The 16,842-nt window shown below is 37.3% G+C and overlaps 1 protein-coding gene and 1 non-coding gene across 4 annotated transcripts; both read right to left on the bottom strand.

Annotated features, from left to right (window-relative positions):
* Window positions 1-3,529: 3,529 nt before the first annotated feature.
* Window positions 3,530-7,702, bottom strand: LOC149020974 (Leucine-rich receptor-like protein kinase family protein). Of its 3 annotated transcripts, none has more exons than XM_089149226.1 (4): window positions 7,591-7,702; window positions 7,364-7,488; window positions 4,632-7,269; window positions 3,530-4,099 (listed from the first exon to the last, which is right to left on the bottom strand). In XM_089149226.1, exons 3-4 carry the CDS (start codon window positions 7,165-7,167, stop codon window positions 3,738-3,740), a joined length of 2,898 nt encoding a protein of 965 aa, XP_089005352.1. In that variant the 5' UTR covers window positions 7,168-7,269; window positions 7,364-7,488; window positions 7,591-7,702; the 3' UTR covers window positions 3,530-3,737. The 3 variants fall into 3 exon arrangements, with proteins under 3 accessions (XP_089005352.1, XP_089005350.1, XP_089005351.1); XM_089149224.1 differs by having other exon boundaries at window positions 7,364-7,432; XM_089149225.1 differs by having other exon boundaries at window positions 7,364-7,424.
* Window positions 7,703-15,197: 7,495 nt separating this feature from the next.
* Window positions 15,198-15,285, bottom strand: TRNAY-GUA (transfer RNA tyrosine (anticodon GUA)). Its single transcript is given in 2 exon segments — window positions 15,198-15,233; window positions 15,249-15,285. It is a non-coding gene; the product is annotated as a tRNA-Tyr (tRNA).
* Window positions 15,286-16,842: the final 1,557 nt, after the last annotated feature.

Below are 16,842 nucleotides of genomic sequence, written 5' to 3'. Positions count from 1 at the left end.
CCTAAAGTTCCAAGACTTGGACAAGATCAATGTGTACAACCAGAACCATACTGTTTTCCCCAGTGTTGCAGATGAGTCGCGACTAGAACTGAAAGTTACTTGGCCATCTGGACAAAAATTAAAGAAAACGAACCTTCAGGTCGTTGTGATTCATAACTTCCTCAGTCCTCACTGCAATCCCATTACCCAACGTCTCTGATCTTCATCACCCAAAGCTGCTTCTGTGTATTTGTTACTTTCATAGCTTTTACATACCAACATTCCATGTTCAATACTGTTAGTGTTTGTAGATTCCCTCAATCAAAAAGAGAGCTCCGACAATGAGACAAACAGTAGTGTCAACTGAAATGATAAGTATTGATGGTCCCCTTCCTCTCTCTCTCTCTCTCTCTCTCTCTCTCTCTCTTCCCTTGCAAGGACTTCAATTCCTCCCTAGACATACTAAACTGACTAGTTCCCTCCGTGGACTGAAGAGCCAGCAACTGGTTCAGTTGAAGTCACTACACCCCTTAACCCATTTCAGGTCATTACATCAACTTCCAATCCTCACATACAGAGAGAGAGAGAGAGAGAGAGAGAGAGAGAGAGAGAGAGAGAGAGAGAGAGAGAGAGAGAGAGACATTGATATTCTATAGAGGAAGTAAGAATGAAGGTTTTTCTCTGTTGTGGGTCTATGCCTCCTTTTCTCACTCTAATGAATGAATTATGCTAGTTTAACGAGATCTAGTTAACTTTTATAGAACTATTTTTTCTCTTTCCCCTCTTTCTAGTCCTCGGTGGACCACTTTCCAAGATCAAGGCAAAGATTGGGGGAGCTCTGAATAGGACACTTCCCAGTGGGATCTCCACTAATATAAAACTTCTCTCTTTCAGTTTAAAAGGTGATGAAATAAGTTCCTGCCTTCATGTCCTACCAGCGATCAATAAAGTTAAGACAGTGGGTTTCAGCTTTAGGTATATATGTATATATATCTCCATCTCTCAGACCAAGGTGGGGAAGAAGCTTTGCTTTCCCTCATTTCCTGCATCGAGGTCTCCTCTTTTGAACCCCTTGACTCTTATCATAGAGTTTGCTTTAGCGATTTAGCAATTGCAAACTAGAGAAGACTTATCACTTGCAAGCCACGAAGGCACAAGTTAGTGGATCCCATTTGAATGTGCCTTCCAGGAGTCAGCTCACAGCTGGACCCCATGGGATGCGCATTCCATGGTTAGGTGAGTGCATGCTACCCTGACACACAGGCTTCCCTCCTGCTCAATCTGGGGATCCCTACATCCATTTCATTGGTAGGTTCCCCCTCCCCTTTAATTTGATAGCTGGGGTGCCCTGAGTATTTCTTTCCTGTGAGTTCATAGAGTAGAGTCAAAGGTGTGCACTAAACATTTCTTTCATGTAGGTTCATAGAATGTACTCAAATACTTCACCCAATCAAATCCAAAGCTAATTGACTAATGGGGACAAATAATTTACTAAATGAGATCAAAACTAATTCGTTTTTTTAAGAGGATAGGGAGTATATTGATGAAGCTTGATCTCAGTCCAATTTAGGAAGTATTGTTTACCTTTCCCAACTATTTATAATCTCTGAGGTTTTGGGAATCTTTATATTTTCAGAGATTAGGGTTTCTATTTTTAATAATACATCAAAATATTATAGAGTTTTTTTTTTTTTTACCCCCTTTCAGTAACCATGCTATAAAGTTAATTTATCAACAAGGAAAAAGGATAACAGTACAATCTCCAATAGACCTGTAAATGGATAACCGAAATCCGCCTCCGAATTCGCATTCGTTTAAGGGTATCCGTATCCGAAAATTTGCTTACCGGAAAATATCCGTATCCATCCGCTAAGCAACCGGATTCGGATTCGGATATTTGCTTATCGGATCGGATAATATCCGGATAAATTTTTATCCGGATAGAGTAAAGTATTTAACATTTTTTCTTTAAAAATATATGATAATCGGATTTGGATACCGGTATTCGGGAATCGGAAATTAGAAATTTATAATAAAAAATGTAAAAAAGGGACAATTATCAATCAATAATCGGATATTTTATCGGATCGGATTATTATCGGATATCCGATAAAGTTCGGATTCGGATTCGGATGCCTTCTCTAAATTTTTGCCGGATTCGGATTCGGATAGCGGATTTGCTAATCGGATTCGGATTCGGATACTAGTGTATCCGAGCCGAATCCGGTCCGTTTCCGGGCCTAATCTCCAAGCTGGTGAGTGGAGATCTCTGGGAAGGGGAAAAAGTACAGCTATAATTGGGTTGAAGAGTGGCTCCTCGAGAGGCTAATGTGTCTGTCATTGAATTAGCTTCTCTTAGAAAGTTAATGAAGTGAATGTCTACAAAAGAGGTGCAAGGGCAGGAATAATCCTGTTTAATGTCCTTCATTCTCCATAAGTGTTGCTTGAGATAGATATGTTACTTTTTTTTGTCACTAGCTAATATAATGTTTGAATTTGTTTTTATGTCAACTTTGTTTGAACTTTCAAGATGAAATAATAAAGAGAAGAAAAGGCTAACCCTTAACACACATGGTTTAAATGTATCATCAAATTTAACATATGGCCTATCCAAAAACCTCATCTATCACCTAATATTGGCAAAAAGTGATTAGAATGACAATAATAGGTGCAATAATGAAACCCCATTGTCTTTCCTCTTCGCATTGTTCTTTTTTTTTTTTTTTCTTTCTTTTTCCCCACATCCATAGAAAACATTTCATCATTCTTGCCTTTACAAGGAGGGTTTCGGAGATCTCTGCACATTCGACCCATTTGAAGGACCAAATCATCGCCAAATGGGTAATGGTCGATGAGTTAAATGCTCCATTGAATTCTAACTATTTGTTTGACTCATTCTTTTAAATATGTGCAAATAACACGTAGGATATGTAACTACTATTTGACTGAGTTATAATTTAGGTATTCGACATTTCATGCATAGTGTATAGAGGTATTTGAACCAAATTAATGTTACACCTAAGGCTTGTTTATAGTATTTTGCTTCAGGTACTCCAAACATAAATTGTGAATTTAGTTGCATTATAATTTCTCAAAACTCGAATTTTCTATTGCCCTTAGCTCTATTCACTAACATGATTTGATCATCTAATCCAAGTGAAGAAAGAGAAAATTGTAATGTTTTAAGAATCCAATCATAATATCAAGTGACTTTATAGATGATCAGGAGAGTTTATCATTCACCCCTAGGTGACGAAAACATATTGGTTAGGAGAACCCCATTCATCCATCCCAATATCTTTTGAGACAAATCAAATGACTAAATTATCCATTAAAATCATTCAAAATTAGATATCACTTAAAAGTTTTGACTAAATCAGGTGACTTAGGGTTTTAACAAGTATAATACTAAAGAAAAAAAATCTCTTTTTTTTGGGGGTGGGGGGGGGGGGGTGTGAGATTTCAATTAAATTCTTAGTGTTAGATCTATTGAAGGTGTTCTCAAATATATTCTACAATCAGATATGCAGAAAGATAGGAAAGAAAAATGTTATAGAGAAAAACTATAATTCATATGATGGCATTGGGTTATTGCTTACATTTTTACACTCTTTAGTATGTTGACATAATTAACAAACAAAACATCAGTAACACTCATGTAAGACCTTATAGTTTATGAGGTTAAAAAACGAAGATAATATGAAAGACAGGAAAGAAGGTGAAAAAAAAAGAATTTAAGAAAACAGAAACATGAAAAACTATATAATAGCTGATAATTTTAGCCCTGATATGCAAGAACTTGACCTGATGGCGCATTCTAAGATCTTCAATGCATCGGCTGCGCAGGGTCTGGCTGTTGGGTCTATGGCGGTGCACTGCAATGCTAGATTCATCATCTCAACAACTTCGTTCTGAAGCTTGGGCTCCAATCCCTTGATCGCAGGATCAATCCAACTGTCCAGGTGACAATCCGAGTAGCAGTAACGGGCCCACTCAACGATTCCATTGTGTACGCCGAGCTCCGTGTCCGCTGGACCTTTTCCGGTTAGGATTTCGATTAGAAGCACGCCGAAACTGTAGATGTCACTCTTCTCGTTGATATGCTCTTTACCTCTTGTCTCTGCAAACAAGAAATGCCTCTGCAACTTCAGACTTACAGTCACTGAAGCGTGGCCTGTCTTATCTTATACCAATAAAAAATAAAAAAATAAAAAAATAAAAAGAAATAAGCGTGACCTCTCCATGCCAATCCACGCACGGCTAATGGGCTTTTCAAGTTTGATGAGAAACCCTTAAAAGGGTGATTTAAATTCTCGGTTGGGTCCCGCCAATGCACCTTTTGTTGCGCATAAGGGCATTTCAGTCAAATCAATGAAAAGTTTGTAGGCACACCTGATCCCACACACGTATCGGATCCCGAAGAGATCCACGACTCGGGATCCGAGATATCAATGAGCACTCGTGGGGTCATTGGTCTTGTTTTAAACACAACGAATTAGGTTTTGGGTTCTACCAAAAAAAAAAAAAATTAGGTTTTGGGTACAAAAGGAGCTTTTTAAAAGACTAAAGTACCCTTGGAATAGACCATAACTGTTTTTACCCCTTGGGATTGGTCATTGGGTCGAGTGCACAGTTCCAGTTCAGGCACGTACCTGGTGCGGTGTAGCCTGACGATAGAAAACTCTTGCAGTCGCTGTGGACGAAACCAGGAAGGCAGGGTTGTAGGCGAGGCTGGTCTCTTCCGTCAACGATCACTTTCTCTGGCGAGAGTTCCCCGATCAGAAATCTTGGCAGACGGTGGTGTAGAAACTGAATAGTTTTGGCGATCCCAATTGCCATTTTCTGTCGACGTTCCCAGTTTAGACCACCAAGAACACTTCTCAATGTCTTGCCTTCCACTAACTCGTAAATGAGAAACCCACCCTTCTCCGACATGCAGATCCCTGTTAATTTAACAATATTCGGATGTCGAACCTTTCCCAGCTCCGTCAACTGATTCCAGAAAGTTGACGGCACAGATTTCTCATTCATCTCCATGACAATAAACTGTAAGTCATGAGCAGCAGATTTCCCTCTGAAAAAAGTTCCTTCACTTCTTCTGGAGATTACATTCTCTTCCTTCATAGTCAATAGGATATCATCGATCGTGATGGCATGTGAGACGGTTGAATCGAAGAACTGTAACTCCCAAGTCCCATCTTCGTGGTCGACCTTTTTGAGCGGCAAGTCACTCTTACGTCTGATGAACGCCACGACAGAAAGCGAAAGAGTAAGCACAACCAAAACAACCAGAAACAAAGTGGTGAGAAGCCACCATACAGGCCTTCTTCTTGTTCTGCATGGCGGCAAACCACTTATAGCTTCACCTCCGCAGAGGTCATTGCCGACGACGGCACTTAGGTTGATACCAAAAAATGCTCCGGTAGATGGCAGCCTCCCTTGTAGATGATTATAAGAGATGTTCACTTGAAGAAGCGAGTCCACCTTTCCTAAAGTCGGTGGAATTTCACCGAATAACTCGTTTTGCGACAAGTCAAGCTCACCCAGAACTGGCATTTCGGAGACAGAAACTGGGATTGGGCCGCTGAGCTGATTTCCACTGAGGTCCAAACTCACCAGCATCTTGCATGAAGCTAACTCGTCGGGGATGGAACCCGTAAGTTGGTTCTTGCTGAGCTTCAACTGCACAAGCTCCGACAGCTGGCCAAAAGACTGGGGAATTCTTCCTGAAAAGCTGTTTTCCGATAAGTCCAAGTTCTCGAGCTTCTCGCTGCCAAAGGACTCTGGCAAATTCCCGAAGAATTTGTTCCTTGACAAGCTCAGCATCTGAAGAGAGGGCATATCCCACTTTCTCTGATCGATCCTGCCGGAGAAGTTGTTACCAGATATGTCAAGAAAGTAGACAAGTGGCAGTCTGGTGAACTCTGAGGATAATTCGCCAGATAAGACATTATTCTGTATCCGGATTCTCCGTAGGCTTCGGCATCGGCATAAGCTCTCGGGAATTTTGCCTTGAAGGGAGTTGGAGAAGAGGATAAGCTTGAAGAGACTACCAGAATAGCACAGACTCTCCGGAATACTTCCGCTGAGTTTATTCGTCGAAAGATCCAGTAAAGTGAGATTGTTCCATTTTCCCAGGTTCTTTGGAATCTGGCCAGACAATCCGTTCGACCAGAGTTGAAGAACTTGGAGTCGAGGTAACGACGCCACGGTTTCTGGGATCCTTCCTGTGAAATTGTTGGAGAAAAGATGCAGAATCTCCAAGTTTTGCAGCTGACCTATTAGCTCGGGGATCTGTCCAGAAAGATAATTGTCGCTTAGGTCAAGCGAAATAAGCTTCTTCAGCTGAAAGATCGATCGAGGAATCGTGCCAGTGAGTTGGTTCTTGTAGAGGAAGAGATACTGAAGATCAGTAAGGTTTCCGAGTGACGCCGGTATTCCCCCTGTGAGATTGTTATTGACAAGATCAAGATGGTTCAAAGAGGTCAGTTCACCGATTTCTTTTGGTATTTCACCTGACAGGTTGTTGTAACCCAAGTAAATCCACTTCAAACTCTTCATTTGGCCCAACTCCCGCGGAATATCACCAACTAACTGGTTCGAAGCCAAAGTAAAATACTGCAACACTTTGAGGTTCGCTATGGATTTAGGAATGCTGCCTTGCAAGACATTTCCACCGAGATCAAGAACTTTTAGACTCTTAAATAGTCTGATTTGCGCAGGAATTTTACCGGAGAGCATGTTGTTCGATAGATCTAAAGTTTCAAGGCCTGAGATAGAGCCTTGAGGAATCAGTGAAGTGAAGTTGTTGTTGCTGAGATTGAGGTGTAGAAGCGAAGAAGCAAGGAAGACTTCTGACGGAATTTCTCCGTAGAGTTCATTGTCTGAGAGATTGATGCTTTCAACGGACGGTAAGAGGAAAAGAGACGGAGAAAGTTTGCCGGAGATGTTCTTTCCGGAGAGTTCAATTGAAACAACATGTGAAGAATTGACGCATGTGATACCATGCCAGTTGCAGAAAGCGGAACTGGAATTTGAATTCCAGTCAGCTAGGAACTGAATTGGATCGCTCAAATAAGCTTTGAATGACAAAAGAAGCTCGAGTTCCTTTCCGTTGAGTACTACGCTGGAGCTGAAAAGTAGTAACACAAGAAGTAGAACGCAAACGTGGCCTCCTCGTCTGTTCATCTCTCACTCTGACTACCAAAAGCTAAGCTCGCACGAAGATGAACCAAACTTTTGAGTTCTACACTATATCATCCAAGTAAGTTTTAACTCCAAACGAGAATCCTGATAATTAAAGAAGGAAAAGAAGATCAAAAAGAAAGAAAAACGCCATCTCTACTGCACGTAAGAAGAAATTGAGAGTTCATTTAAGTATTACTTCGTGATTTTGTGATCAAAAGTACTTCAGGCCACCACGGTATCATCCTTGATTATCTTCCCTGATACACTGAAATTGTCATCAGGAGAAGAGATCGAACACTCCAAAAGAACATCAAATCAAATCTGTAGTAGAAATTAAATTGTAATAGCTAGCTAGCAGTTGAAAGACTAATTAATTTCCAAAACAGATTGAAGTTAGGTAGGAGAAACATTCGATTAGGTTACCTTAATCGCTTCATTTCTGCTGCTAAAAGAAAGAAATATACAGAGAATTAAGAAGCTTGAAGTTGAGAGAGAAAAACAGAAATGAAAAAGAGTGACCACCAGAGAGAGCAGCGCTGGCCAAGGTTAGGGGAGAGGAATAGAAGGAAGGGTTGTTTAAATAGATGAAGAGTAAAAAGTTGAGAAGCGACCCCAGGGTTGAAGGAATTTACTGTATTGACCCTTGACTTCCGTTAAAGAGTTTGAACACGAGAAGGAACAGTACAGATGTTGCAGAAAAGCTCTGTGATTTTGTCGGGTTCTTACAATTTCATCTTTGACTGTCGATAACTGAGGGAAATATTTCTTTTCCTGTAACCGTTGAAAACCTTTGAAAGCTGTCACTGTACCTATACAACTTTTAAAAATAAATAAATAAAAATTTTGCTCTTTCTTTTTAAAATTCTTCCAAGGGAAAAGAAAGAAGAAAAAAAAACCTTTCACGCCGACCTTTGGGTTGGGTTAAAGGCTTACATTACATGCTGTTCACACTAGTGAATTTGAGAAATTATAAGTTGTTTATAGTTAGAAAATTTCTTTTTAGGCCTAATTTAAGTGGGCAACATTAAAAAAAAAAACTCTACAATGTGTAAACCTGGAATCCCAACAAGATGTCATTATTGTCATCTTCATTTTAGTCAAAACCTAGATTGCTTAACTCTCGGTATGTCAAAACAAGGTCAATTATCCATAGGAGATAGGTTTAATTCATCTCTTTTGTTCAACCAAATTCCTCTAGATAAAAAGACTTTTCGAATTTCAAAAGATGGATTTGTAAAGAGTATAAAATGGGATACATGCACCCTCAATTCCCCATTATAACCTTCTTGTTTGGATTTGTGAAATTGATGAGGATAGTCGAGATCGGCATTGAGCAAAGATCATGTATCTATAAAAAGTTGTATTTAGGGTAACACTTGGGATTTTGAAACCAAGGCTTTCAAGGCTTGAATGTGAGGTACACAACTAGAACGACTAAGTTGGTGGGTATGACAATGACCCAGTGCAACGGTGATGGACAACCTTTTGATCGACAACGCTATCCTTAATGGGAAGGAGGAGTTCATTGGCTATCTTATTGAGAGAATCGATGAACCAAGGAGTTTTTTTTTTTAATTAGAAAATCAAATGAGTTTTTTGTAAAATAAAATTATATTTTCCTTCACCCCATGAGAATCAAATGAGGTTTTTGTAAAATAAATTGTAGTAACATGTAAGTTCTCAAATTCTATTAGTGTGGGAAGCATTTAATATTGGCCACATAATTGAACAAATTAGAGTTTAGGCCCAACTTAAATGTGCACAGACAAAATTAAAAAAATCTAAAATTAAAAAAAAAAAAATGGGGGAAATAAATTTGTAGCCGTATCAAGGAGGAGACATTCCTGCAGTCCGTTCAGTTTCATTGAGTTTTTAGATTTTTATTATTAAGATTCCTCCACACCCGTACCGTTAGTTTCATTTAGTTATTATTTGTTTATTTTTAATGTTACCTTCACATCCTAAATTTAAAAACAACACTCCTGAATCAATGTCCTAGACTTTGTGACTATTTATGATTGGAAGATGAAGAAATCGTAGATGGTAGAAGGAGAAGAAACAAATCGAGTGTAAGGTTTTTCTTGTCTTTTCAAGCATTTAACTTGCTTAGATCAGCACTTAGCTGTGATTTCCTAATGACAAGTGGTGTCTTTCATATAAAATTATTCTATAAGAGAACCTAAATGATAAAATGGTTAGCTCAAGGGATGGCATTAATATTAGAGGATAACTCAGGAAGAGGACGTTGAAAATTTACAAAAAAGATTTTGTGGCCAAAGTGACTTTTAGCGCTTTCGTCCCTCTACACCTTCCCCCCTAAGCCCAGGCCTATAAAGGCCTATAAACCTAGTCCTAGGCACGAATTATGTAAATGGTATTTGGTGACAAAGTGAGGTGGAAAACCCATTCTCTCTGTTTTCCTTTTTTTGGGTAAAAGAGGAAAACCTAATCCAATGCAATTAATATTGTAAAGAAGAGAAATTAATAGTGTTTGGACACTTTATTTATGAATTTAGAATTTTTTTTTGTCTTTAAGGTCTCTCTGCTCTGCTATGCTATGCTGTGCTGTGCTGTGCTGGCTGGGGTTGCAGTTGCACAGTCTGAGATGATGATGAGTAAAAGAAGGCAGGCAAAGAGGAATGAGAAGATAGAGGCAGTGAGAGAGTGGTTCACTTCAGTCTAACTAGTAAAAGAAAACAACTTAAAAAGAAAGGAAAGCTGAAATTCTTTTAAAAAGAAAAGTTGGGTGTCTTTATGTTACTACTGCTCGTGCACCCATTTACAGGACCCACCACTCTTCTTCTTTCTCGAAGGAATATACAGTGTGTGGTCTTTATCACAACAAAGCACCATGCTTTGCTCATCTCCATTTTCTAGGGTTTTTCGCTCTTCTCCTCTCCACTCACCTCTCTTTCTTTCTTTCTTTCTTTCTTTCTCTCTCTCTCTCTCACTCACTACTTTTTGAGTAGCTAGTGAGCATTATATATTTCTAATCTATCTCTTTATGTGTGATTATTCTACTACATTCCTTCCTTATCTTATTATTAGAGCCCACTCTATGTATATTCCCTTTTGAGCTCACCTATCTATATTTCAAAAATATAGTATATATGAATGTCTATCTGTTCAACTACATATGTGCTTCCATGCCCAAATCCCATGAATCTATCATAAAAAATATTCTTGGGTAATCTAATTTAAAACTCTGATGTGGGAAGATGACATCGATAATGTACGATCGTATCTTATATTTTATTTCAACTATAATAATATGAAAAAAAAAACTAAGAAATCATGAACTCTGATAGCATGTCGAGTAAAATGGAATGACCCACGAACTACTAATCGAAGGTGTAACATAAAAAGCCTTATTGGATGGTATTTCATAAGCAAGAAAAAAGATACTTGCTTGTTTTGATCTTTCTAACTCCAATGAAGTCTAGTAATTTTGCTTATAAAATGTTATCTTTTATTTTTTGGGTACAGGGATTTTCATTGAAAGGGAGACAAGAAGAACAAGAAGCTTCCGAGAAACAAAACTAATAACGACTTTTTTTTTTTTTTTTGGTAATATGACGACTTATTTTGACATCATAGTTTGAGAGCTTGTCGAATTCATGTAAAAGGGATTTGGCCAGGTTTTCTTCAACACATCAGACTTCCTCGTTTATCCAGGTTTAAGACCAGCAACAAACACTGGCAGAGTACTTATCTACGAGACATTAAACCTTAGACCCTCTTCTTTAATAATGATGAGAGTTGTTGTAATTTGACATTTTTGTCTTTTGACTACAACTTGTAATTTTTTTTCGTTCTTGTTAAGCAAAAGATCAAATGAAGGAATCATGAATTTTGATGATATGGTCCTTAAAGATTGCAGTCATGGTTTTTTTTTTTTTTCTTCCTAACTTTTCTTTTTGACTTGATAACGTGAGAGAATGAGAAGAGATCTTATTGTTATTGTCAATGAATGTATCATATTTTAAAAAGAAAATTAAAAAAAGACATAATCATATGATCCACCAAATATCATAAGCTTAGTATACAATCCTCCATCTCTGCCACTGATTAGTTTCCATTTTTTTTTTTTTTTTTTTCTGATCTGGCTTGTCGAGTGGTTGGGTTCAACGATTCTCAATGGCCCATGTCCTTAATTGGATTTTTTTTTGATTAATTGCTTAATTAATCTCCTTTATTCTAATATAATGATGCATGATACTTAGTAGCCAATCAATCTTGGCAAATTAATCTTTGATTTGATTAGATAATTCAGATCTTGCTACTGTATATTTCCTAATAGAAAGGTTAATGATACTAAGCAATACCATGGTTAATTTACTAAACGATCTTTCTGAACTTTAATTAATGGCCGGACACGACAAATCAACATTTCACACCTTCGGTTTGATGGGTTTAATTATTGTTTAGTTGTTTTAACCCGACCATTTTTATTCCATTAACGTTAAGTATCCATCCATGATCTTTGTTGGTAATCTCCCACTGATCCTTTATATTAGAAAAAGATCATCTTGGCCTTTGTGTTGTAAAAGATCATTACCATACAAAACTAGGTTTTAGTGCTTCTTTTTTGTACTTTATAATAGTTAATTAGCCATAAGAACCCTAGTTTTTTTTTAAAAATATAATTATTTTAATAATTATTTTCACTTAATTACTAAGAGTATGTTTGATTGCAAAGGGAATGGAAAAATGAAGGAAATTCTTTCCTTTTTATGTCATTTGGTTACAAGAGGAGTAAAGTTAATTAATTTTACCAACTTATTTGATTCGATATAAAATTAATGTAAAATCAATATGAATCGAACTATTTATGATTTTTCTTCTCCTTTTTTGGGATGATAATAGGACCTGTGTGCTATGTTCATTGTAAAACCCGAACCGATGATATTAGGGTGGGATTTCAAATAGTGGGTGTCACACCCAGATTTTGCTGAACCGGAATGAAATATGGGGAATGCTTACTGGTTTGCTCCCAAATCAAACCAAGATCAAGCTGTTGTATACACCCATTCAACCACAAGAATCGATCACAGCATACTAACAATAACAACCAATAACTAAGGGCCCGAAAGGAAACTTGTGTTATTTCATTTTCATCTAAAAGTCACTTGCATGTATTTACACAGCCTCAAGGCTGCAAGGCATCACATAAAAGATATAGTGCCGACGTTGTCTCTGAACAAGTGACATGCTTACAACAAAAAGGAAATTAATAACACAAACTTCTTTTACTCTACACTCCTTGCTATGCTCGGACCAATCACAACTCGTATTTCATGGTGATGTCTATTGCACCTAGGTCTATTGTATCCCTAGATGTCTCACGTGGCTTATGTAAATCCACAGTATGCACAAGTGTCGCATACACAGTCATCTCCATGATAAAAAAGAGTGAGATTCCATCAAACCCCATTACTTGGGGTGTGCGCTGATAGATCCCTAAGCGCGAGGTCGGATGTAGGGTGATCAGCATCTCCGAACAGTGTAGGATCTATAGAACATATAGACAAAAAAAGAGTGAGTTCATAGAGCCCAGTGAGGGGAGCAACTAATTAATGAGTATCTACAGCAATATGAAATGATGACATGGTGCACAAACGTATGCTCTAGCACACAAATGCCTAGATCCTTGAATGTTGAATGTTACTCCGATCACAATGCAATATTCTTCCACCTTGAGGTAACCTCATACCATTCACACCATACCCCCAATGTCATCTATATTAACAAGGGTCTCTCGTCACCCATCATAATCACATATTCACAAGAGGCTACTCACATTTCACCCCCAGTCAGCCATATGGGTCTACACACGTTGAGCTACTCGAATTTCACCCACATCCCATTAGCTAGCCAACATCTAACCCCCTGTTGGCAAGGGGCGTAGCACTGAAATATGCACTTAGTCATGCAAACTATAATGATGATTATGCGGGGTTTGAAGTATGTTCTATGTCACATACTACAGTCATATAGGTGACCTTGTATGCAATTTAGAATCAGAGCAACGATATTATCCATTTAATCATAATCCATTAATTTCAAAACCATCATTATCCGAATAGTAATGAGTGTATGAATGCTGAGCATGTTCTATGAGCATCCATCATGCACTCCTACAAGAGTGAGTCATTAATATCCATCTCACATTCCCACCAGAGTGAGCTATCACACATCCACGACTTCCCTCACACCATCACCACTAGGTATGTACGTGTGCTTATAAGTCCGCAATATGTTCATATTGTTCTTTCATTCATATAAAGGCAATGATGTGAAATGTCATGCCATGCAATGCATGCCCTAGTTGTACCAATTCTACACACAGTGTATGAATGTACATATGACCAAATGAAATAATGCATAAGATCCACGATACATGAGATTCCTACATTCCCACTCATCTATTACTTCTTGATTTCAATGTGAGCCTTCCTTAGAGTTATTCCCGATCAATCCAGTACCCAAGGTTAGAGATCACATTTACACAACACTCTCCTTTTTCTCTTCTAACCAATGCATCTTCTTTCCTATTACTCATATTTATAGTTGCAGCCTTAAGCCTTGGCTTATTAATTTCTCACTAATATTATATGACATGGAATGATTATCACCCCTGTTAGGTATAACCTCATCACCAGCCATTGTCCAATCTCTTTGCCTTACACCTAGCTTTCCACATGGAGCGAAAGGGTGAGAAGGGAGGCGAGATATCTTTTCTTCGTGCCACCTCAAGCTTACATATTATTGCAACCCACTTGTAAGTTGCTTCCTATGACACGTAGCTTCTATACATATCATTTAGTATTCATTGATCCTTGGTCTCACAAATATATGGTCCCACTTAATTATCGCGTCGGCCCACCTTAAACTCAATTATCAGTACCTCTGAGTTCAGCTTAGTCGTTCCAAGCACCTTAATACTCCTCGGAATATGTTGTCTGAAGTCAATCACTTAGTGACCACTCCACTTCTTGGAGCTTGGTTTTTGAATTAGGTTTTTTACCACAGTAACATTTTGAGCTTACCTTCTGACATCTCGACCATCAGTCTTTGGCATAGTCATTCTTTCGGAATGTCTTTGCTACAATTCGGTGGGGCTGACCCATGGTTCATGGTTCGAGTTAGTTCAAGTTAGACTGGAATCTTGAGGTGCAAGTGTTACAGTGGATCCCACCCAACAAAAATTTATCCCCCTTTTATTACAAATTGAACCAAAAGTCTGTAGAATCATATCTAGATTTATTTCTTCAGCATTTTCAAGTAAAATACGGACTAAGCTTAAAATAAACGGTGTCCTAATATTTGTGTCATCGTGACTCTAGTTTCAAGAACTAATGTTTGATTTCGGGATTTAAAGCGAGAACTCTAGTTAGACTGGAATCTTGAGGTGCGGGTGTTCAGTGGATCCCACCCAACAAAAATTTATCCCCCTTTTATTACAAATTGAACCAAAAGTCTGTAGAATCATATCTAGATTTATTTCTTCAGCATTTTCAAGTAAAATACAGTACTAAGCTTAAAATAAACAGTGTCCTAATATTTGTGTCATCTGTGACTCTAGTTTCAAGAACTAATGTTTGATTTACTGGGATTTAAAAGCAGAACTCTAGTTAGACTGGAATCTTGAGGTGCAGGTGTTACAGTGGATCCCACCCAACAAAAATTTATCCCCCTTTTATTACAAATTGAACCAAAAGTCTGTAGAATCATATCTAGATTTATTTCTTCAGCATTTTCAAGTAAAATACAGTACTAAGCTTAAAATAAACAATGTCCTAATATTTGTGTCATCTGTGACTCTAGTTTCAAGAACTAATGTTTGATTTACTGGGATTTAAAAGCAGAACTTTCCATAGCTTTGGTATGTGATGAAATCTCATGTGTATGATGTTGTATATCTTAAATTATTAGAATTATGAAGAGAGAAAAAATAAAAATCTAAATTTGCCCTAGGGTTAGAAAAGCGAAAACAAATATAAGAAATAAAAAAACGTAAAGGAAAAAAATCCGACCTACCGGATTCGAACCAGTGACCTAAGGATTTACTGTTTAACAAACTACAGTCCTCCGCTCTACCAACTGAGCTAAGGTCGGATATGCAATAATGTTGGAAAAGTATAATTAAATATCAGAATCAGTAATGACTGGCACCTCATTACTGTTCAATGCTCCCTATGATATTTGTAACAAACCCCTGATATAAAGCTATCAACTCCCAAAAATTCAAAAGAAAAATAAGAGAAATTTTCAGCAAGTTAGATAAGATTTATGAGGCAATTTTTGTTTTGGCAATTTGGGGGAAAGCATTCAATGAAATTACAAGGGAATATTTTTCTCTCTCTCTCCCTCGTAAATACTCTCTATTTATTATTCTTACTCCCTCTTCAAAAGTTTGTCTCTAATAAAAAGGACTTTTATTGATTCTTCTCCCTTAATACTTTAAAATGACCAAATTATCATTTATTTTAGTTTTTCTTTCTTTCCTCCCCTTTTATAGAAATATTTTATCTAAAATTTTTATTTACATTTTATTTTCCTTTGATGATGCTTATAAAAGAGAGGGAGAAAAAAAAAAAAAAAAAGCAAAACTTAAAAAAATCCATAAAAGTGAAAGAAAGAAAAAATTAAAAAAAAATCTAAATATGAATTCCTACAAATTGGAAGATAATGAAAAAGGAAAAATAACAAAAACAAATTAAAAATCAATAAAATCCATAAAAGAGAAAAAATAAAGAATAAGGGAGATGGGGAGGTAAAAGTTTGTTTTTTTGGGGGAAATCATAGATAAAACTTTTGAAAAATGAGTGTGAATAAATGGAGAGCATGTTCAGGGGAGATATTACACTAAAAAAAAAGTTTAGGGGAGACAGAAACTTTCCCAAATTAGAATTGTCATTATAATGTAAAAAAAAAATCAGAAGAGTGGAAAATCTGACCTAACGGATTCAAGCCAGCGACCTATGGATTGGTTGTTTAACCACTACAGTCTTCTCTACCAACTAAGCGTAGGTCAGGGCCGTGATATGACAGGTTAAGTATATTATAAGAATAAAATAAATGCTCGTGCAAAGTGCGAACGGCCCTACATCCTGCGAAAGGTTGGATTGATTGATTTCTATTGGAGTGTCAAAGTATCCTTCAAGATTGGTCTTGATATCAATCCAATCTTTTTAGGAAATAATTCATTTATAAAAATAATTAATGATTTCTATTTTTTTTTCTTTTTCTTTGGGTAATCAATCTTTCATTAAGAGATAGAGTTAAGACGGAAACTACTGAACATAACCTCAGTAACCACTCAAAGGAATATAGCCAATAACTCACGCCCTCAACCTAGTAGACCTTCCCTACTAGATGATCCGCAGCACAATTGGATCTTCTATAAACATAAATGGGTCTAAACCCTAGAAATCTATTACCTATAAATTTAATATCTTCAATTACAAGTAGTATAAAAATAGGGGATAAGGATATATTTGATAAGTAACTCACAAGCAGCTGAAAATCGGTCTCTATCTCCACATAATTGAAACCATTAACCATAGCTTCTAACATCCTTGCTAGCATGGCACCCTTCAATCACATATGAGAATGATTTGGGAAAAGATGCTGCCACTAGGGATTTTTCCTCTCAGTCTCTTATGATAATCC

This window comes from Hakea prostrata, chromosome 3 (genome assembly GCF_041222555.1).
Source record: "Hakea prostrata isolate BN-2017 chromosome 3, UWA_Hpros_2, whole genome shotgun sequence".
In the NCBI taxonomy this organism is placed as follows: Eukaryota; Viridiplantae; Streptophyta; class Magnoliopsida; order Proteales; family Proteaceae; genus Hakea; species Hakea prostrata.
Note: the sequence above shows the minus strand (reverse complement) of the source record. Positions and strands in the feature narration are given on the sequence as shown.

Coding starts and splice junctions, on each gene's coding strand:
- LOC149020974 (XM_089149226.1), bottom strand. CDS start 7,167: ATGAACAGACGAGGAGGCCACGTTTGCGTTCTACTTCTTGTGTTACTA. Junction 4,100..4,631: donor GTCAGGCTACACCGCACCAG/GTACGTGCCTGA, acceptor TCTTGTTTGCAG/AGACAAGAGGTAAAGAGCAT.